Source organism: Borostomias antarcticus (genome assembly GCF_949987555.1).
Source record: "Borostomias antarcticus genome assembly, chromosome: 7".
Classification (NCBI taxonomy): domain Eukaryota; kingdom Metazoa; phylum Chordata; class Actinopteri; order Stomiiformes; family Stomiidae; genus Borostomias; species Borostomias antarcticus.
Genome location: NC_140240.1, coordinates 3,256,188 through 3,277,231, shown reverse-complemented (window position 1 = coordinate 3,277,231; position 21,044 = coordinate 3,256,188). Strand labels below are relative to the sequence as shown.

Here is a 21,044-nt window from a genome sequence, read left to right as displayed (position 1 = left end):
TGCTCCCTGACCGCGGTGAAAACGACCACGCAGGGAGTAAACGAGACCCCGCCCCCTTATCTCTGACCGGCTGCACGCCATAGGCTGCCCGCGGAGGCCTACATGTCAAACCGTTAACCGTCGCTTGTTTTTGCAGGACGATTATGGATATTATTATGATGATGTTTACGAGCTCGACCCCGGCCGAAGCTGGGCCTTTAACGCCGCGGTAGGTGACCCGCGCTCCGTCCGGCGACCTGGGTGAAGCAGGTGGTCCGCGGGCTAACAAACGAGTCCAGACCGCCGTCCGGGTCGACAGCGGGTGGCGTGCGTCTCTAAACCCCTAACCCTGTACAGTATGTAGGCCAGCTGACCGATGATGCAGTCTGGGTAGATACTGTACTCCCTAACGGTGGTGATGGGCGAATAATGCTGAGCAAGTACATCATGTTGTACTGCTTGGTAATTATGTACTGTACAGGCATGTAACGTTTGTACCGACTGGCCCCTGTAGATAGTGTTGAGGTTGAGGTGGTGGGTTGATTAATGTGTTAAGACTAATGTACTGGCGTTTGATGGCGTTGACTGGTTGATAACATGACACTGTGTGGTAATGGTGTGTATGACGTGTGCTAGACCTTAACACTGCTGGTTGATAATGTTTGTAATGGTTTATTGTGTTGTGGGGAACTACTGGTCCATCGATGGGGTGGGGCAGGGAAGAACGGAACAGGGCCAGAACAGGGCCAGAACAGGGTCAGAACAGGGCCAGAACAGAGTCAGAACAGGGCCAGAACAGGGCCGGAACAGGGTCGGAACAGGGCCAGAACAGAACGACAGAACAGGGCCAGAACAGGGTCAGAACAGGGACAGAACAGGGCCAGCACAGGGCCAGAACAGAACGACAGAACATGGCTTGCACCTGGCAGCCTCAGGTTAGTTTTCATCGTCCACCAGGTCACCGTGTTCTCTCTCCTCAACACGGCGCCAGAGAAGGAGAGCGACCAAAGCCGTTCGCACCGAGGGCGAGCGCGCCGCAAATAGACCGCCAGGGGAAAAAAAGCTCTGATCTTCTGCGTTTCAGCCACCGGAGTGAGGGGGGGGGGGGGGATCGATGCCCCGGGACCCGCGAGAGTGGGGTTCCAGTCAGAACGTTCCGGTTCGACCCGACGGGGAGATAACGTTTTTTTTTTTAGAGGGGCTTTATTCCCATCAATTTTCTTCCGCCGCCTGGATACCTAATGGTACTCCGGTAAGCTGAAAGGCGCACGTTAACGGGAGGTCCGACCACCCTCTGCGCCAGCGAGCCGAGGAACTTTATCGGCAAAGAGGCGGACACAGCTGCCGGAGCGGCACGCTGTTAGGGCTCGATGCTTAGTAGAGAGGGGAGGGGAGCGTGAGGGGTTTTTAAACATGCCTGGGAATGCAGTGGGCGGGGGGGGGGGGGGGGGGGGGTGGAGGGCTGTGGCTGTTTGCGAAGTCTGAGTAGATCCCGCTGCACTTGGGAGTTGACATCTGAGAATGGACGAGCTCTCCTCCCCTCGGGCCCGGCTCTCCGTGTATTTTTGTCCACCGCAACCTCAAGGATGGGGAAGTCACGTGAGAGAGAGAGAGAGAGAGCTGGACCGGTCAGCGCTGGTCCCCCCCCCCCCCCCCCCCACCACCACCGAGCTCTCCTCGTCAGGGGAGGCAGGCTGGCTAGGATGTCTTTGTGGTGCAGCCAGGCTGCTAGTCTCACTGCAGGGATCATTATCCCCACATGAGCCAGTTAAACACCCTGACTGACTGACTGGCTGACTGACTGACTGACTGACTGGCTGACTGACTGACTGACTGACTGACTGACTGACTGACTGACTGGCTGACTGACTGACTGACTGGCTGGTTGACTGACTGACTGACTGGTTGGCTGACTGACTGACTGACTGCTCAAGCGTCCATCGATGCATGGGGGAATAGGGCTTCCCACTAATATATGCAGCTCTCTGCTGAACAAATGGAATGGGCTACGAACAGCCGAGCTGTCTGTCTCTCTCTCTCTCTCTCTCTCTCTCTCTCTCTCTCCCTCTCTCTCTCTCTCTCTCTCTCTCTCTCTCTCGCTTAGCAGGATGACTTCATTTCAACGGTCTCCGTGACGCCTTGAAAGTAATCCTCGCTAAACAAAGCCGCTCGACCGCCCTTCCCCTGCGTCGACGTCGGGGTGGCCACGCCTCCGGCCGACACGCACAAATTCACCTCCTCGCGTTTCGCCACACTCGATCCCGTGACGAGACGCCCGCGTGCGCCGATATTCGCCCCTCTTCATCGTCTGACCCCCCTCCCTCCCCCCTCCCTCCCTAACAGCAGTTGGCGAGGAAGGACAGCCAGACCAGCTCCCAGCACAGCGCGTCCAGCCACCGGAGCGCCGGCCACGCCGAATCCCCCGCGCACCCGACCCTGGCCCCGCCCCTCGCCGAAAGCGCCGCGCCGCCCGCCCCCTCGCAGCCGCTGCCGGGCCTTCCCGCCCACGACCCCGGCGCCGCCGCCGCCGAAGGCAACGTCCAGAAGAAACCGGACCCCTTCAAGATCTGGGCCCAGTCCAGGAGCATGTATGAAAGTAGGCGTAAGTACGATATTTTTTGGTGGCGGCGGTGGGGGGTTGCATGGGGGCGTGGCTTGTGGGCTCCTCCCCCCCCCAGGGCCCCCGAGGGGCGGGGCACCGCAGTCTGGATGAAGACTAACCCGCACTGCATGTAAGTGCTCTCACCTCAGAGAAGCAAGGTGGTTTTAACACAACTCCGGCACACACACACACACACGCGCAGCTCACACTCGCTTTTTTCACCCCTGACCTCTCACCCCTGACCTCTCAGCATGCTATCGGGTTGTGTTTCGGTGTACCGGTGCCTGGGTGGATTTTGGGTTGGGTGTGTGCTTCGGTAGTCGGATGGAGAAGCTGGAGCGGTCAAGTACACTACGATAGATCTGATGCTGACCACCATAGCCAGCCAAACACCTCCCCCTCCCCCTCCCCCTCCCATCAAACACCTCCCCCTCCCATCAAACCACTGGTGTGTTACTATTGTACCACTCATACCGTTACTACGACTGTCGGCATACACCAGCCATGTTACGGCTTCTGCTAGCGTTGCTGCACAGCGCCGGCGCCCAATTACCGCCCCCCCCCCGCCCCTTAGCCGTTAGCGCGCTTTCACACGGCCCGTCGCTCCCCAGAAACCCAGCTCCGCAGAAATGTCCGCGTAATTGGCCGGGGTGGTGCAGGACGGGAGCGAGCCGTCTGCCGAGGGCGCCGCGCCGCGTCCAGCCCCGCAATTAGCCGGGAATGTCCCTCAGCTCCGCTCTGCGGAGGAGTAGGAGGAGGAGGAGGAGGAAGAGGAGGAGGAGGAAGAGACGGACCAAGCCCAAATTCCAGAGACTTCATCTCCTCATCATCCCTCTGATGCCCCGGTTCTCTTCTGCCCGTTCGTTATTTCGACGCCTCAGAGCCGAGCCGAGCCGAGGGTGGGCGAGCAGAGCGTGGGCGAGCCTCCGTCGGGAGACCGAGCCAGCCGTACCACAGGTGGCGGAAGAAGGATGTGTTTGAACATTGGAAAGGATGGAGAGATTGGGGTGTGTGTGTGGCGGGGGTAGAGAGAGGCCGTGTGGGAGAGAGAGAGATAGAAAGAGAGAGAGGGAGACAGAGGGCCAGGGCCGGCCTCCGCCCAGGCGTCGGCGCGCTTCGTTACCTCGGCGATGAAAAACTTGGCCGCGAGGCTCGGAGATCAAAGCGATAACGACGCCGTTCGGCGGCCACTCTGCCAAGGCTCCAGAAACCCGCCCGGCCTGGGAAGACTGCCCCGCCCTGGGAAGACTGCCCGGCCCTGGGAAGACTGCCCCGCCCTGGGAAGACTGCCCCGCCCTGGGAAGACCACCCGGCCCTGGGAAGACCGCCCGGCCCTGGGAAGACTGCCCCGCCCTGGGAAGACTGCCCCGCCCTGGGAAGACCGCCCGGCCCCTGCTTTGTTTTTGCAATCATTAAATTTTTTTCTCTCACTGGGTCGAATCCAAAAAAAATCCCGGTTTTAAAGGGTAGGTCTGAGAGAGCTTGACCCGTCACTGGACTACAGGGATCTGTTCATGTCTGGTCATGTTTGATGGTTATGGTGGTGGTCAGCCTGCGACCTGCCTCTCTCGCTGGAGGGAGCTGGACAGAGGGGGACCACTAAACTGGGTCTTAGTGGGTTTAAAGGGGCAACTCAGAGTTCTGGATATAGGGGTCAGTCATGAACGAGGCTCGGTCAGGTTGATTGATGGAGAATGTGTTCAGCTCTCGTTCCGGCGTTAGCGGGATCTGTTCTCCGACCCAGGAGGGGTCTCGACCCCGGACGGACGCGCACATTTTCTCAGTGCAAACAAGAACTCCGGACGCACCTCCTTTTCTTTTCTTTTCTTTTTTTTCTTTCTCTTTCTTTCTTTCTCTTTCTTTCTTTCTTTCTTTCTTTCTTTCTTTCTTGCTTTCTTGCTTTATTTCTTGCTTTCCTTTCTTTCCTTCTTTCTTTCTTTCTTTCTTTCTTTCTTGCTTTCCTTTCTTTCTTTCCTTCTTTCCTTTCTTTCTTTCTTTCTTTCTTTCTTTCTTTCTTTCTTTCTTTCTTTCTTTCTTTCCTTCTTTCCTTCTTTCCTTCTTTCTTTCATTCTTTCATTCTTTCCTTCTTTCCTTCTTTCCTTCTTTCCTTCTTTCCTTCTTTCCTTCTTTCTTTCCCTCTCTCTCTCTCCCTCCCACACACACAGCTCAAGCCTCTGGCTGTGCTGCCCTCTCCCTCCCCGGAGGTCTGACCACCTCTTGTGCTCCGTGAACCGTGAGCTGTCAGTAACCGGCCCCGCCCCCCCCGGCCCTCCTCCACAGATCTCCACCGCCCCCCAGACCCCCTCTGTTCTACCAACGCCATGTTGGGGCGTTAACATCACAAACGCCGTCGTTCAAACATCAAATAGGAATTAGTTTGCAGGAGGCTTTTTATAGAGTCGTTACGCCGGAAATAGCTACTGAGGTCCGGAGCCTTGAGCGAGTTTTAGACGGCTTATTCACTACATTTCCCAGAGGGTGGATGCGCTCCCAAAGGGATGCCTTTGAAGGAGTCGACGGCGACGTTCGCTCACGTCTCCGTATCCAGCCTGGCGCTCCGCAGCGCAGCAGAGGCCCAGATTTACACAGCCCACAACCCTTCACCCCACACACACACACACACACTCCAGCCAAAAGTTGACCGGGGGGGGGGGGGGGGACGTGCCTTGAGCTCGCACAGGAAGTCCGGGGGGTGCTGTTGTTGAGCGGCGTGGAGGCGACGCGGGTGGCGTGCGATAACGCCCTGTGATTGGCCGTGTGTGTGTTTCAGTGCCGGACTACCAGGAGCAGGACATCTTCCTGTGGAGGAAAGACACCGGCTTCGGCTTCCGCATCCTGGGGGGGAACGAGGCCGGCGAACCGGTGAGTCAAACGCCGCCCGCCCAAAAAAAACACACGCTTTCATTTTACAGATGACATATTTACACACGGGAGGTTACCGTGGTTACCGAGCGTGAATAACGCAGACGTTTCCATGAACGGTCCGCAGTTGGGGCTCGGACACACACACACTTGTTTTTTTCTGTGTTTTCGCCCGTTTCTGTGTGTGTGTGTGTGTGTGTTTCTTTTGAAGCAGTCGGTCGCAGCCAGACGAATGATCTGCCGGGTGTTAGTCGAGGTTTCAGAACTTCTGCTGCTCCTCGCACACACACTCTTTCATCTCCTTCCTCTCAACGCTCGTCTCCTCCTCTCTAAGGAGGCCAAGCTGTTTGTTCTCCTGCCGCTGGGCTGAAGGATGGAAAATAATGACTCACAGGAGTGTTGGACCGGCGTTGAGAGAGAGAGAGAGAGAGAGAGGGAAACTGATAGATAGAGAGAGAGAAGGGGAGAGGGAAGTTGAGAGAGACAGAGAGAGAGTGGGAGTGAGGAGAGAGGGAGAGAGAGAAAGAGAGAGAGAGAGAAACTGATAGATAGAGAGAGAGAAGGAGAGAGGGAGGGTGAGAGAGACAGAACGAGAGAGAGAGAGTGGGAGAGAGGGAGAGAGAGAGAGAGAGAGAGAGAGAGAGAGAGAAACTGATAGATAGAAAGAGAGAAGGGGAGAGGGAGGGTGAGAGAGACAGAACGAGAGAGAGAGAGTGGGAGTGAGGAGAGAGAAAGAGAGAGAGAGAGAGAAACTGATAGATAGAGAGAGAGAAGGGGAGAGGGAGGGTGAGAGAGACAGAAAGAGAGAGAGAGTGGGAGTAAGGAGAGAGGGAGAGAGAGAGAGAGAGAGAGAGAGAGTGGGAAACTGATAGATAGAGAGAGAGAAGGGGAGAGGGAGGGTGAGAGAGACAGAACGAGAGAGAGAGAGTGGGAGTGAGGAGAGAGGAGAGGGAGAGAGAGAAACGGAGAGGGGATGAATACATGGTCTTGGTTTAGCAATCTGAGGAGGTTGAGTGCAGCTATAAATCCTGGTAGAGAGCCGAGGACAAAAAAACACATCCAATCAGAACGGGGCAAAACCATTCTCAGAGACCGGGGGCCGCCGTCCGCCAACGTCACAACGTGGCGCGGCCCGACAACCCTCGGCGGATCGGCGCGACCGCGGGACTGACGTCCACGCGCGTGTGTGTGGTGTCTTGCAGATCTACATCGGCCACATCGTGAAGTACGGGGCGGCGGACGAGGACGGACGCCTGCGCTCGGGCGACGAGCTCACCTGCGTGGACAGCACGGCCGTGGTGGGGAAGTCCCACCAGCTGGTGGTGCAGCTGATGCAGCTGGCCGCCAAGCAAGGCCACGTCAACCTCACCGTCCGGCGCAAGACGGGCTTCGCAGGTAAGGCCAGGCGCCGCGGCGTGACGACCCCGGGGACGCGCGGTTCGAATGAGGACGCTCGACGAGGCCCGTTGCCGTCGGTTGAGAACCTCGCTTGAAACGGCGAGTGTTCGGAATTCTGAAAAGAACATTCCAGTTTATATGTTTTTGAACCAAAAAACGGAGTTATGAGGTTTTCACCCGACAGCAGCGATATGAGAAATAAACGTCCTTGAATCCTTGAAAATAATAAAGGTCCTCGGTCTATCGGTACACGAGCAGTAAAAGAACATGAGCTATGCAATCACCTCGAGCAAGAAGTCCTACATCATCTCACTTTAACTGGATGTGACTCACAATAGCAGGGGCCTGCCGTGTTCAGCCCTGCCGTGTTCAGTCCTGCCGTGTTCAGCCCTGCCGTGTTCAACCCTGCCGTGTTCAACCCTGCCGTGTTCAGCCCTGCCGTGTTCAACCCTGCCGTGTTCAGTCCTGCCGTGTTCAGCCCTGCCGTGTTCAACCCTGCCGTGTTCAGTCCTGCCGTGTTCAACCCTGCCGTGTTCAACCCTGCCGTGTTCAGCCCTGCCGTGTTCAGTCCTGCCGTGTTCAACCCTGCCGTGTTCAACCCTGCCGTGTTCAGCCCTGCCGTGTTCAGCCCTGCCGTGTTCAGCCCTGCCGTGTTCAACCCTGCCGTGTTCAGCCCTGCCGTGTTCAGTCCTGCCGTGTTTAGTCCTGCCGTGTTCAGTCCTACGGTGTTTAGTCCTGCCGTGTTCAGCCCTGCCGTGTTCGGCCCGGCGCGCTGGTCCCTGTGCCTCTCTCTACCCAGAGCTCCATCTGTCTTCATCGGATCCGGTCATCCGCTCCGGGAGCCGGCCGATATTCCGAGGGTCACCGTTCCTGCTCCTTAACAGTCTGGGCGTGCGGGGGGAAGCGCCGGGGACGACGCGGCCTCCGCCCTTCGGAGAGATAAATAAGGGCCCATAAACATGATGGAGAGGGCGTCCAACCTTCTGCCTGATGAGAAATCCTAGACCGGGGGTGCGGAATGGGCCGGCAGGCACCGGGGGAATACGAGGGCGCCCCGCCCCCCGCCGCCGCCGCCGCGCAGGAAATGAAACGCGAGCGCCTCGGGGGCCGTGATGCGACCGGCCCGTCGTACCCGTAGATGCTGTCGAGGGAGACTGATGAAAGGCTGACGGAGTGCTCCCTCCAGACCCGAGTCCTCTAATCTACACCACTGTTGTGGCTGAGGCTGTGGGGGGGGGGGGGGTGTCCGAGCTGATTAGTGGCGCTGGGGGGAGGAGGCGCCTGAAGTGTGGCCGTACGAGGGTTTGCTTGTCCTCGGTCTCAGTCTCGTTATCTTTTCTTTTTCTCCCCCTCCTCCTCTCTCCTTCCTGTTCTGTCTGTTCTTGTCATCCCTCATCCACCAACTCCACCTACTCCTCCCCTCAATCTTCTCCACCCCCTCCCTCTTCCCTCCCTCAGCCTCTAAATCGGAGGGCGAGGTGCCCCCGTCCCCGGCCTCCTCCCACCACAGCAGCACCCATGCCCCCTCCCTGACGGGGGAGAAGCGCACCTCCCAGGGCAGCCAGAACTCCCTGAACACCGTCAGCTCCGGCAGCGGCTCCACCAGCGGCATCGGCAGCGGCGGTGGCGGCGTCGGCCCCCCCGTCGGCCCCCCCGTGGTCGGCGGCGCCCTGCAGCCGTACGACGTGGAGATCCGCCGCGGCGAGAGCGAGGGCTTCGGCTTCGTCATCGTCTCGTCCGTGTCGAGGCCCGAGGCCGGCACCACCTTCGGTAAGAGGCCCGCCGCCGCCCTCCCCCTCCCCCCCTCTCCCCCTCTCTCTCTCTCTCTCTCTGGGTGACATCACTGGGGTCGTAGCCGGGGGTCGTAGCCTGGGGTCGTAGCCGGGGGTCGTAGCCTGGGGTCGTAGCCTTGGGTCGTGCGCACGCAGAGACACAACACAAGGCATTCAACCCCCTGTAGTCTGGATTAGAATCTCTCAACTACCCTCATTTATAAAACGGTACTGTACAAAAATGAGGCGGAACTGTGCACCAACTAGCCAGTAATGTACAGAAATTAGCCAGTCAATCAACTGGCTAATTGAGATCGATAAGGCCGCTATCTATCCGTCCTGTGTGGGAGTGGTGTACTTTCCTGACTCTCTCTCTCTCCCTCTCCCTCTCCTCTCTCCTCTTTCTCTCTTTCTATCCTCCTGTTTCTCTCTCTCTCCCCCTTCTCTCTCTTTCTCTCTCTGTCCTCCTCATCTCTCTCTCTCTCTCTCTCTCTCTCTCTCTCTCCAAATGTCGAGCAAAGACACTGAAAGCTTCCTTGGCAGTAGCTGGAATATTCATAGCATTAGCCTTCATAATTAATCACAAGTTGAAAGTGTCTTACATAATAGCCCTGTATAATTCAGACGCACTTAAGTGACTGGGATGAGCCACTGATGAGGTTGAAGTGAACTGGAGAAAGGTATTATTAAATAATCTTAAAATGATTAGTGAGCCATGACCACAAAATCGGATTATCCTCTCTTAATCCTAATCTGATCTAGGTGGTTAGACCTGTATCAAAGGTTAGGGAAGATGTATGCCTGGGACACACACACACACACACACACACACACACACACAAACAAAAAACAAACACAAACGTGTAGCTCTCTACTGTCACTATGCATGGTCTTTGTTGGGTCAGTTGACTTCCCTGTCTGCTCCAGGGGTCTGCCTGCTTCCTGCCCTCTGAGGCCCTCTGAGGCCCTCTGTAACTGGGGCTGGGGTTCAGGCCGGTCCCAGGCTCCTCGCTGGCCTGCGGGCCCTTTAACCGTCTCCTCTGCTTCTGAGTGTGGCTGCGCTGAATGAACTGACACCGCTTTACCTGACTTGGCAGCCAAGAACCTATCAAACCCATCACTTTTTTTAATGGAGGAAAAAAATAGAAATTGTTGACAAGTTGATACTTACTCGAATCTTGAGGTTGAATTTTAATTTTTGCACATCAAATAGCTACATAGCCAAGCTACTCTGACAAGCTGCTAGCTGCCAGCCAGGCGGCCCCTCTCCATCCTCCTCTCCTCTGTCAGCTCGGTAAACACATCCTGCCTCAGCGAGAACCCGACCGCCGCCCCGCGGCCTCCGTGTCTTCTGAAGAGGCCCGTCCCCGCAAGCGCGGCGGTCTCCGGCTGCACACGCAGCGGCTCCGCGGGACGCGAGCGACAGCAGGAGGACGCGTCAAAGCGGGGCTTTGTAGAAGAGTGAAAAGGACGAGGGTGGGGGGGGGGGGAGATGGATAGATAAATGAACGGGGAAGGAAGGAGAGATATGGAGAGAGACGCACGCTACGCTTCTCCTTTAATGACTGAAGACAGACGGCGCGGAGAAATGTCTCTGAGCCTTTGGGAGGGGGGGGGGGGGGAGAGAGAGAGAGAGAGAGAGGGGGGCTAGATCATCAGAGAGAGAGAGAGAGAGAGGCTAGATCATCAGACACAGAGACAGAGAGAGAGACAGAGAGAGACAGAGAGAGAGGGAGAGAGAGAGAGAAAGAGGGAGAGAGAGAGGGAGAGAGAGAGAGACATGGGCTCTAGTGAGATGTCTTCTCTGGTGTGTACGCTAGTCATCTAGGCCGGAGCAGGTATCTGTGTTATCGACGGCAGTGCTGCCTGTTTCATCATTAGCAGGAAGGGGCTGTATAACATTCACTCTAGCAAATGGAAGAAAGAAAACGTTTTGGAGAGAATTGAGGATTTTGCTAGAGAGAAAGAGGGAGAGAGAAAGAGAGAGGGAGAGAGAGAAAGAGGGAGAGAGAGAGAGAGAGAGAAAGAGGGAGAGAGGGAGGGAGGGAGAGAGAGAGCGAGAGAGAGAAAGAGGGAAAGAGGGAGAGAGAAAGAGGGAGAGAGAGAAAGAGAGAGAGAGAGACATTGAACAGTGCGATATTATCTCACTTATTAGAAAGGACGATCTGCATTTTTAGTGGAGGGGCTAAATAAGCTTATTTCTGCAAAATGGTGTCCTATTTTCCCCTTTCCTTCTTAGCCAGCACTTTCCATTTCTGCCGGCACATTGTCAAGCAGTGTAGCTTGGTGGCTCTGGCGCATTAACCCTGAAACCTCTCTGTCCTCTTCTCTCTCTCTCTCTCCTCCTCCTCCTCCTCTCCCCCCTGGTCTTCTTCTTAAAACACCGCCCCTTCCTCGACACTGTCACACCGCGACACACTCTCTGAATCGCACAAACGCGACTTGCTTGTGGTGACAAAAAAGCTGGAAATGCATGTGTGGCCATGCCCCACAAAATAGGGCGCATCATCGAGGGCAGCCCGGCGGACCGCTGCGGCCGGCTGAAGGTGGGGGACCGCATCCTGGCCGTCAACAGCTGCTCCATCACCAACAAGTCCCACTCGGACATCGTCAACCTGATCAAGGAGGCCGGCAACACCGTCACGCTGCGCATCATCCCTGGAGACGGTGAGTGGCGGGCGGCCATCTTTGGTCCGTGTACAGTGTCATGTACGGTAGCTTGGAGTGGTGTTATTGGGTTGGGTTGGGGTATATATTTATATAGACATTTACAAATATATGAATATATATATAAAAATATAGTTCTTTTTTTACGCGTTTTAAATTTCCAGATTAATTGCGAGCGTTATACAGGTATATTTATATACAGTATATACTGTGCTGTGTATACATATATATGAGAGAGAGAGAGATATTTGTATATATATATATATATATAGATAGATACAGTATATATGTATATTTATATATTTTTATATTTATATATTTTTATATTTATATATTTTTATATTTATATATTTTTATATTCATTTCATTTGTATATTCATATATTTTTATATTTATATATTTTTATATTCATTTCATTTATATATTCATAAATATCTATATTAGTATATTTCTATATTGTGCTTGTGGATGTGAGCTGAGCAGAATGACATGTCGACTCTCAGAGGAGGAAGAGGAAACTTTTCCTGTGCAGTCGTGCTTCTCGCATCTCTTCAAAACACGCAAGAGTAATTCAGCTGTCAGCGGCTGTCAAGAGCCTGTGTGTTTTATCGTGTGTGAGAGTGTGTGTGAGAGTGTGTGTGCGTGCGCGCGCTGTGAAGAGCTCTCGCTACGGTATACTATGACAGATCACCCTGCCGTGCTACACATTAATTAAGTTGGTGGAGATGCGGAGAGCGAGCCAGTGTAAGCAACACTCTTGTCAACCTGCATGTCGGACAAATTGGAGCAATTTGACCGCGCATGCTGTTTTTAATGACTCTTTCCTATGGATGAAAGCTTTTCTGCGAAGCTTAAATTGTTCTGCCAAGCAGAGGGAAAGAGAGGGAAATGTACTTTAAGTGTTGGAGAGAGAAAGCAGGGTAGTGTGTTATTTGGCATAGATTATGTGGGTGTCTTCATGCGTGCACGTGTGCATGTCTATGCACGGGCATCTCTTTAAATCAAGCAATCAATCAAAGCTTTATTTGTATAGCGCATTTCATACCCAGAGGCAACACAATGCGCTTAAAAGTGTGTGTGTGTGTATTGTATCTCCCTGTGCATCCATCATTGTGTGAATATGCCAGCGTGTGTGTGTATGTGTGCGTGTGTCTGTGTGCGTGTGTCTGTGTGCGTGTGTCTGTGTGCGTGTGTCTGTGTGCGTGTGTCTGTGTGCGTGTGTCTGTGTGCGGGTGTGTCTGTGTGCGGGTGTGTCTGTGTGCGGGTGTGTCTGTGTGCGGGTGTGTCTGTGTGCGGGTGTGTCTGTGTGCGTGTGTCTGTGTGCGTGTGTCTGTGTGCGTGTGTCTGTGTGCGTGTGTCTGTGTGCGTGTGTCCGTGTGTGCGTGTGTCTGCGTGTGTCCGTGTGTGTGTGTGCGTGTGTCCGTGTTTGTGTGTGCGTGTGTGTGTGTGTGTGTGTGCATGTCCGTGTGTGTGTGTGCATGTCCGTGTGTGTGTGTGTGTGTGTGTGTGTGTAGATCCGTGTCGTCTCCCACTGCGGAGCACATGGTTCTCAGGGGAGGCTCCAGCGAGGCCGTGCGACCCTCAGCGCTCAGCTTCATCAGGAACAAACCAGTCCTCGTTCCCTCCTTCCATCGCGGTGTAGAGTAGAAAACGGCGCAGGATGAAACCCCCCCTCCCCCCCCTTAAGGAGGGGAGTTGGTTGAAAGGAGGGGGGTTGAGGGAAGGTTGAGGGAAGGTTGAAGAAAAGGCGGGGAAAGGAGGGGTAGAGAGAAGCATAGACCGGAGAGAGAGCACTAGTGAGAGAGACACAACGAGGGAGGGAGAGGAGGAGGAAGGGGGAGGGAGAGAGGGATGAGGGGGGGGGGGGTGCGTGAGGATGTAGCCCCCGGTTTGCAGCTGACGGCAGCCTATCAAGGAAGAGAGAGGCCCGGTCTGTTTCGAAGGCGTCGGGATGCACACATCAGTCCCATCAGGTCTCCTCCAGCCTGACTACCCAGCAGCCCAGAGTTAAACCAAGCCCGGCTCCTGATTGGCCTGGCCTGTCTCGGGGGTGGGGAGGGGGATGGGTGGGGGGGGCGTGGGCAGAATGGGAGAGCTAAGCCAACGGGATCCGAGGGGACGGAGTGGGGGGAGTGATGGATAGACGAGGGTGGAATTGACCGCGGCCGGCGTTGCGCGTGGGCGGAATAGCGAGCAGCGCCCGGGATTAGAGGAGAGGCAGGGGGAGGGGCCAGGGGGAGAGCCGCAGATTAATAAGGCGTGGCGGAGAAAGAGAGAGAGAGAGAGAGAGAGAGAGACGGGCTTGGGAGAGAGAGGTGAGGAAATGGTGACCGTTCACGGCTCATGTACGTAGCGGTGTTTTCGATGGTCACGGCTGCGGCTAAACACGAGGGCCGTCGCTTAAGAGAAACCACGCCACGCCACGGCCGAGTTGAGTCACGCTCAGGACAGAGGACAGAACAGAAGCTGCCCCCTCTCCCCTCCCCCGTGTGCATGGCACGGCCCGGTTCTGACCAGTGAGGGGAGAGAGCTGACACCTGGTTCTGACCAGAGAGATGAGGCCTGGTTCTGACCAGAGAGATGAGGCCTGGTTCTGACCAGAGAGATGAGGCCTAGTTCTGACCAGAGAGACGAGGCCTGGTTCTGACCAGCGAAGGGAGAGCTGACGCCTGGTTCTGTCTGACCGTCCGCTCCTCTCTCTTGTCTCCCTCCCAACAGAGTCCTCCAACGCATCGCTGCTGACCAACGCCGAGAAGATCGCCACCATCACAACCACTCACACGCCCCAGCAGCAAGCCACACCCGAGGCCAGGTGAGGGGCATGCTGGGACATGGAGTTGCGGGGGTGGCGGCTGTATTCTCCCCGAAAGAGGCAGGGAGCGTCTCTTGTCGGTGTCTTAACTGTGGAGTTGTCCCATCTCTCCGTTTCCAGAAACAACACCAAACCAAAACAGGAGACGTTTGAGTTCAAGGCCCCTCAAACGGCACCTCCCCCAGCTCCGACACAGCCTCCAGGCCAGGTACAAACCCATCCCTCTATCCTTCCATTCATTCATTCACATTGTTGGGATGGCTGTAGCTCAGTTGGTAGAGCGGGTCGTTCAGTGATCGAAGGGTCGGCGGTTCGAATCCCAGCTCCGACTGTCCACATGTCGAAGTGTCCTTGAGCAAGACACCTAACCCCAAACTGCTCCCAATGAGCAGGTTAGCACCTTGCATGGCAGCTACCGCCATTGGTGTGTGAATGTGTGTGTGAATGGGTGAATGAGAGGCCATTGTAAAGCGCTTTGAGTGCCGCTAAGGTGGAAAAGCGCTATATAAGTGCAGTCCATTTACCATTTACCATTTGTTACATTTGAGCAGACATTTGTATCCAAAAGCAACTCACAATAAAGTATGTGAACCAACTGTACATCCCAGTCATCATCAGTAAAGTAAAAAAAAAAAAAAATTAAATACTTTTTTAAAAAGTCGATATTGTTTATATACTTATTCCGAAACTTGAGCCGAGCGATTCCCGCGTCCTCGTAGCGATGGCGCCGCTAGGAGGCTCTCCAGTTTGATTTCATCTTTCCGTCCATCGATGCCTCCGAACGCCTTTGGGGGGGTGCGGGCCTTGGGTGAGTTCCGCTCAAGAGGCGCGACCTTCCTGGGCGGACGCCGGGAAGGTGTCCTCCGTCGAGGGCGCCGTGTTGCTCCTCTCAGACGCCAGATCCAGACCCGATAGGGGCTGCCGCCATGGCGGTCGGCGTGCCCGTCATCGCGCCCTTGTGGAGCCTGGGTTTCTCCGTGCCCTCTTTCCGCCCGCAACCCTAGATTTCAACGCATCAATTATTCAGCACGGGCACACGCGCATGCACACACACACACACACACACGCACGCTATGCAGCGCCAAAAAAGGCCTGGCATTTGTCCCTTGCACTGAAATCGGAGCCCTCATACCTTCATAGTCAGACTCCACTGAACCGCCAATGTGACCTTGGTGTGTGTGTGTGTGTGTGTGTGCGTTTGTGTGCGTGTGTGTGTGTGTGTGTGTGTGTGTGTGTGTGTGTGTGTGTGTGCGTGTGTGCGTGTGCGTGCGTGCGTGTATGTGTGTGTGTGTGTTTCCGTCCCCGCGCCAGGATGCTGAGTTCTACTCTGTGGACCTGGAGCGAGACAGCAAAGGTTTTGGTTTCAGCCTGAGAGGAGGCAGAGAGTACAACATGGACCTGTACGTTCTGAGACTAGCCGAGGAAGGAGCTGCTGTTCGCAATGGCAAGATGAGGGTACGTCCCACACACACACACACACACACACACACACCTCCATACCGTCTACTGGCATCACACCGGACAAAGACACCCACCCATACGTGCGGTGCAAACAGAAACAGACAGCCATTGTCCACCTGTTGGCAAGCCCACGGCCGCAGACCTAGAAGGGTCAGATATGCGGCTACTACCGCCCGGCCTCATCACGGTTCCATCCTGGCAACGAGGAGCTGACAGCTGTTACGATAACCATCAGTCAGCCTATAGTAATAATCTGTAAATGACCATCCCACGTTGTCTGCTTTTATTGAAGCCATGTCCACATTAGCATAGCGCGCCAGGCGGAGACTGTGCTACCCCACACAACGCCTCGCTCTAGAACAACAGATGGATGTGGGTTAATTGTCCTGTTTAAAAGTGTATTTGGATGTAAATGAGGTATTGGTATATTCACATGTGGGACTCCTGAAGCTGTCACAGGCTTAATAGATTAACCTTTATGGTGATTAATTGCATTCCAAACAAACGAGCACATCTCAACACAAACTGCCACTTTCCCCGAGGGTAAAGGTTAATTGATTTTTCCTTTTGATGCGTTTGACATGTACAATATGTAAATGCCATGTTTTGGAAGCGAGCGCTTGTGCGTCTGACAGGGATGTGCGATGCGCGTTGATGTGTCACTGTGTGTGTGCGTGCGCGCGTGTGTGTGTACAGCTGTGCATGTGCGTCAGTCTGTTGCGTCGCGGGCCTCGTTAGATGAGATATTAATAGGCGCAGGTTATGACAGGTGCAGCGAGTCATTAGGGGAACCGTTTCGGAAATTCCCCAGATGGAGAGAGAACTGACGGATGACTTGAGGCGTGGAGGAAACGAGGAATAAAAACGTCCTGTTCTCCTCCTCTTCCTTCTGTCTCTTTGTGATCATATCACTGACTGAGACACAGAAACACTGGTGCTATCGCCACAGGCTAAGGCAATAGGCATATTGGAATTTTTGTGCCACCTAAAGGTGCGTTCGCCAGATCGACGCTAAGTAGGACGAGCTGTTCATGGATCATGGAGAAGGAACAGGGAGGGAACCGTTTTAAAATAAATAAATGGCCTACATTCATTAAATAAAACATTCCTGAGAACATTTGCATTGGACACTGTGACCACTTATTATGATTTCCAAAAATATCAAATGAAGCTTCTGGCTTGCAAAGGAGCTGCCATTAAAAACTCAACACCAACTCATGAAAAGGTTACTTAATGAGATGTTGGAAAAGTTCAATAGGCATCTTGGAAGTTCGAGAGAACGATTTATGCTGTTTCGGGTAAGAGGAGGCAGTGTACGGTATGGCGTAATAAGGTGTAATATGGCGCTAACGTTAATGATAACCATTGTGTCCTGTAGGCCACACCCACCCAGAGCTTCATTCTGGAAGACAGTAGGAGGAGAATCATTCTCTAATATTAACACATCGTGTCCTGGGCCAGGGTAATTTGCGTCGTAAACCACCTGAGCATTTATGAAGTGGAAACCCTTGCGATTCACATTATGGCACCGTTATGCGTGGGGTGCGCACAGCTGGGGTGTACTTATAGAGACAGTTATCCATTAAAGACATGGCTTAGTACACCTCGCATTGCCACTTCATTCCCTTGACAGCACTCTTTTAATTGGCTGCGTTCAACAGCCGGGAGTGTGATAGACAGATGTGTCGCCTGGAAATGTGTTCCAGATGTTTGAATAGATCGGGGGAGAAAATGTTTGCTTCAGGCCTCGATTGCCAACCTTATCCAGACAGCTAAACGTCGGCTTACAGCCTATCAATTAATATTAATTCATTTTATTTAGAAAGCACTTTTCATTGTAAGACAATCTCTCAAAGTGCTATGTTGCCTCATTCCCAAATGCGTTAGCTAACATTACCTCAATTCAAGATCTTAACTTAGCTTAACGTTAGCTTAACTTAATTTAGCTATCAATTGAGATTGATTGAATTTTGTATTAGCCTGTCTGTAGTCCTGCAAATTCATTTCATTAAGTACTGACAGACACCTATATTATTTTGATTGAAAACTCCCCCCTTTTCTCCTACTTCCCTCCGCCGTTCCCCCCTCCGTTCCACTTTCAACTTGTCCCTCTATCTGTGTCCATACCCCCCAAATGGCTTCCCCACCATCACCGTCTCTCTACGTCTGCCACGATGTCTCTCCCTTAATCCTCGCTCTCTCTCGTGTCACCCCCCCGCCCCCCCTCTGCCCCCCCAGGTGGGAGATGAGATCCTGGAGATCAACGGCGAGAGCACCAAGGGCATGAAGCACGCCCGCGCTATCGAACTGATCAAGAGCGGCGGGCGCCGCGCCCGCCTGGTCCTCAAGAGGGGCGACGGCTCCGTGCCAGAATATGGTGGGTCAATCTACGAAAACATCCCCTTCTCTCCCGTCTTCACGCCCTGAGAGGCCCGTTTGGGATTCGGGCCGGGGGGGGGGGGGGTTCAGGTCTGACCTCGCCCTCTTCCTGGTGGGCCCACCTTTGGCTGCCACTCTCACATGGGTGTGTGTGTGGGTGCCCCCCCACGGGTCCTGTCCCCTCTGCTGTCACCCGCTCTCAGCCGACGTCACCTACTGTCACCTTTCACCTTCTGGCTGGGGCTCACTTACTGTAGCTAGGGGGGTCTGTCTGCAAGGCATTCTGGGACTTTGGAGGGTGAAGGGTTCTATTTTCAATGCCACACACAAAAAGAAACCTTGACAAAGGAAAAAAAACCAGAACATAGAAGATTCGTGTTTCTTATTGTGGATATATGTATTATTGATTCTCAGAGTCCTTACTGAATGCTATTTTTAAGGCTTGCGGGAAAAGGAAACTTGATCTGTTGCGTCCCACGGTAAACTGGGATACACTCTCGGCTTCGGTTGCATCTCCAAGCTTTGGGAAATGGCGTAACGAACATATTTATGATATTTATTGAAGGTGAATGTAAGCTACTGAGTTTTAAGGTTCTAAGTGGAGACGTGCTTCCGAGCGTTCTAATGCTATTATACCATCTCCATGGGAACGATCACCCTACTGTGTGTATGACACAAGTCCATGGAATTATTTGCACCCACTGTTTGTCATTGGAAAACTGTGATACCAGGGACTCCAGCCATCCCCAGTCAGAACTCCATCGCTTCACTCATATAAATGTTTTGTAAAGTAACGGAAAGGAAGAAGCATTTCTAGAAGTATTTTTGTTCTTGTACAGAGCCATGAATCGATCCACAAAATTGAACAAATCTATCGCTGCATGAAATTGTCAAAGTGTAAATCAAAACCGTTTTTTTTTTTTGTCCATCTTCCATAATATTTATGGAATGTTTCATTTTTTTTAATTGTATTGATCTGTTGATTGATAGTCACGAGTCATTTTAATGCATTCTTGTTTTGTTTTTTTGAGGGGGGGGATTTGCCCATCTGAACATCTGAACGGTTTCATTCATGTAATTTGTCGCGCCAGAATGTGTTCTTCTGCACCATATTATGACATCTCTGTGAGGTTGCATTTTTTTTTTTATTACCATTTTTGTACTTTTTAGTTTACACCCTTCGACATTTCTGCTGGTGTTTCTTTCTTCTGTTGCCAATGTAAACTGCTTCATACAGTATTTTGTGTGCGTGTGTGTGCGCGTGCGTGCGCATACAGTACATTTCTCTCTGTCTCTGGGCTCTTAGTCTCTGCTGCTTTGTGTGTGGAAAAAAGTGTGTGTGTGTGTGTGTGTGTGTGTGTGTGTGTGTGTGTGGTGGTGGGGGGTTTGAGGTTTGTGTGTATGTGTGTGTGTACCGGGCTCAAGGTATTTCTCTGTAACCGATGATTTCATTTTCACATTTTCACAAGTGGTTTGGGCAATTTCCTGGACTGTCTCCTTCTCTGGACGATTTAATGATCAAATAAACACCTTTTCCATTGAGAAATAAACACAGATTTTTTTTTTCTCCTTTGGTCCTGTTGGTGTTCTAAACCCCTGTGCTTCTCTCTCTGCTCCATCCTCCTGGTTTGCGCTGGTCTCTCTTCCCTCCTTCAGGGGCGGTAGCTCCCCATCTCGCTGCATGTGTGAGAAATGACAAGATGGGAGATCCGTCTCTCTTCCTTCCTGGCCAAAATCAGACCACGGTTTGTAACTATCCTGTCCCTCCGGTCTCTCTCTCTCTCTCTCTCTCTCTCTCTCTCTCTCTCTCTCTCTCTCTCGCTCTCTCTCACCTCACCTCGTGCCGTGTTTGACTCCATGCATACGAATCCATCCACCCAGAATGCATTGCCAACGCCGCCGCCTCTGTCGCTGCTGCTGTCATGCTGACCAATCAGAACGGAGTCATGCATTCCACCCGACCAATCGCATTCAGCCTCTTGGCATGCCGTGTCCACGTCTGAGAACCAAGAGCATAGTTGCTGTCTGATCTAACCATACTTCCAACTTATCAACCCAATCTAGATTCACTCTTTGACTGCTTGGTTACTGCTGTAGTTGTATTGTCATCCGTAGTCTATCTGTGCTTTAATATAATGTCAAAAGTTTAGTCTTTTGACCTTTAGCCTTTTGACCTTTAGCCATCAGCAGTGAGTAGCATTTAGGTCGTAAAATACTTTTGATTTTCTTGCTTCTGTTCCTTGGTCAGGTCAAACAGAGCTCTCTGTAAGACGCCTGCCACTAGCTGTGCTGCAGAACCCGCGTTAAGCGTCACATGACGTACAGTAGGGCTACATGTACATACTGTACTTCTCCTTGGAAACAGCCCAACGTACTAGAAGCTGACGCGCTCATGCATTATACACACCACTGCTCCGTTGTTGGAGCTCATCTTGGTTAATTTAGCTCCCATTAAACATTTAGCGAGCATGCGAGAGCATGAATTAGTCACGGGGCAGGACGGAGTCAACATCACCGCGCGCCTCGCCCCTGTGAGCGACCACGGACCCGCCCGTGGACTGGCTGACCGGCGGACCCCGGCGGAGAGGTTTGTTGTGGGTAAACACCGTCGATCGTTTGGCTGATCATCCCCATCGCCGCCTCCCACCCCCGGGGGGCGCTCACCCGGTCCCGACCGTCACCGCTAACACTCCACCGTCAGCTCTCCGCCGTGGCGGCGGACGGCAGCCTCGCCGGCGTCCACGCCGGACGAGGGGCCGAGTTGTGTGGTACTAACATAACGGGCGAGCATGCTCCGGGCGCGGGGTAGCCCTCTTGTCCGTGTGTCCGTCTCACCCCCGACCCCTCCCCTCCCCCCCACCTCCCTCTATGCCGTGTCGTCTCCCCCCAGGTGCAGGCGTTGTCGTCGACGGTGCCGGCGGCGGCGACCCAGCCGCCGGGCTACAAAACGCTTCGGAAGTGAGCGCCCGCCCCCCCAGCGGCGGCCGTGCCGACGCGCCGTCGGAGTCCAGCTACAGACCAGACCCCCAACAACCACCCCGGAGCAGAGAGACCAAGAAGGAGGCCCCCCGCCATCATTCCAACCACCGACGCCGCTCGCCGGACAAGAAGG

The 21,044-nt window shown here is 53.7% G+C and overlaps 1 protein-coding gene across 1 annotated transcript in view; it reads left to right on the top strand.

The window, feature by feature from the left end:
- magi1b (membrane associated guanylate kinase, WW and PDZ domain containing 1b) overlaps nucleotides 1-19,868 on the top strand; it is a 107,100-nt gene extending 87,232 nt beyond the window's left edge. Inside the window, exons 13-21 of the mRNA XM_084441309.1 lie at nucleotides 2,323-2,581; nucleotides 5,352-5,443; nucleotides 6,646-6,838; nucleotides 8,300-8,611; nucleotides 11,113-11,280; nucleotides 13,999-14,092; nucleotides 14,213-14,300; nucleotides 15,404-15,547; nucleotides 17,792-19,868. Of these exons, the coding sequence (XP_084297435.1) occupies nucleotides 2,323-2,581; nucleotides 5,352-5,443; nucleotides 6,646-6,838; nucleotides 8,300-8,611; nucleotides 11,113-11,280; nucleotides 13,999-14,092; nucleotides 14,213-14,300; nucleotides 15,404-15,547; nucleotides 17,792-17,980 (1,539 nt within the window). The 3' untranslated portion in view covers nucleotides 17,981-19,868. The remainder of the gene's footprint in view (nucleotides 1-2,322; nucleotides 2,582-5,351; nucleotides 5,444-6,645; nucleotides 6,839-8,299; nucleotides 8,612-11,112; nucleotides 11,281-13,998; nucleotides 14,093-14,212; nucleotides 14,301-15,403; nucleotides 15,548-17,791) is intronic.
- The last annotated feature ends 1,176 nt before the right edge of the window (nucleotides 19,869-21,044 follow it).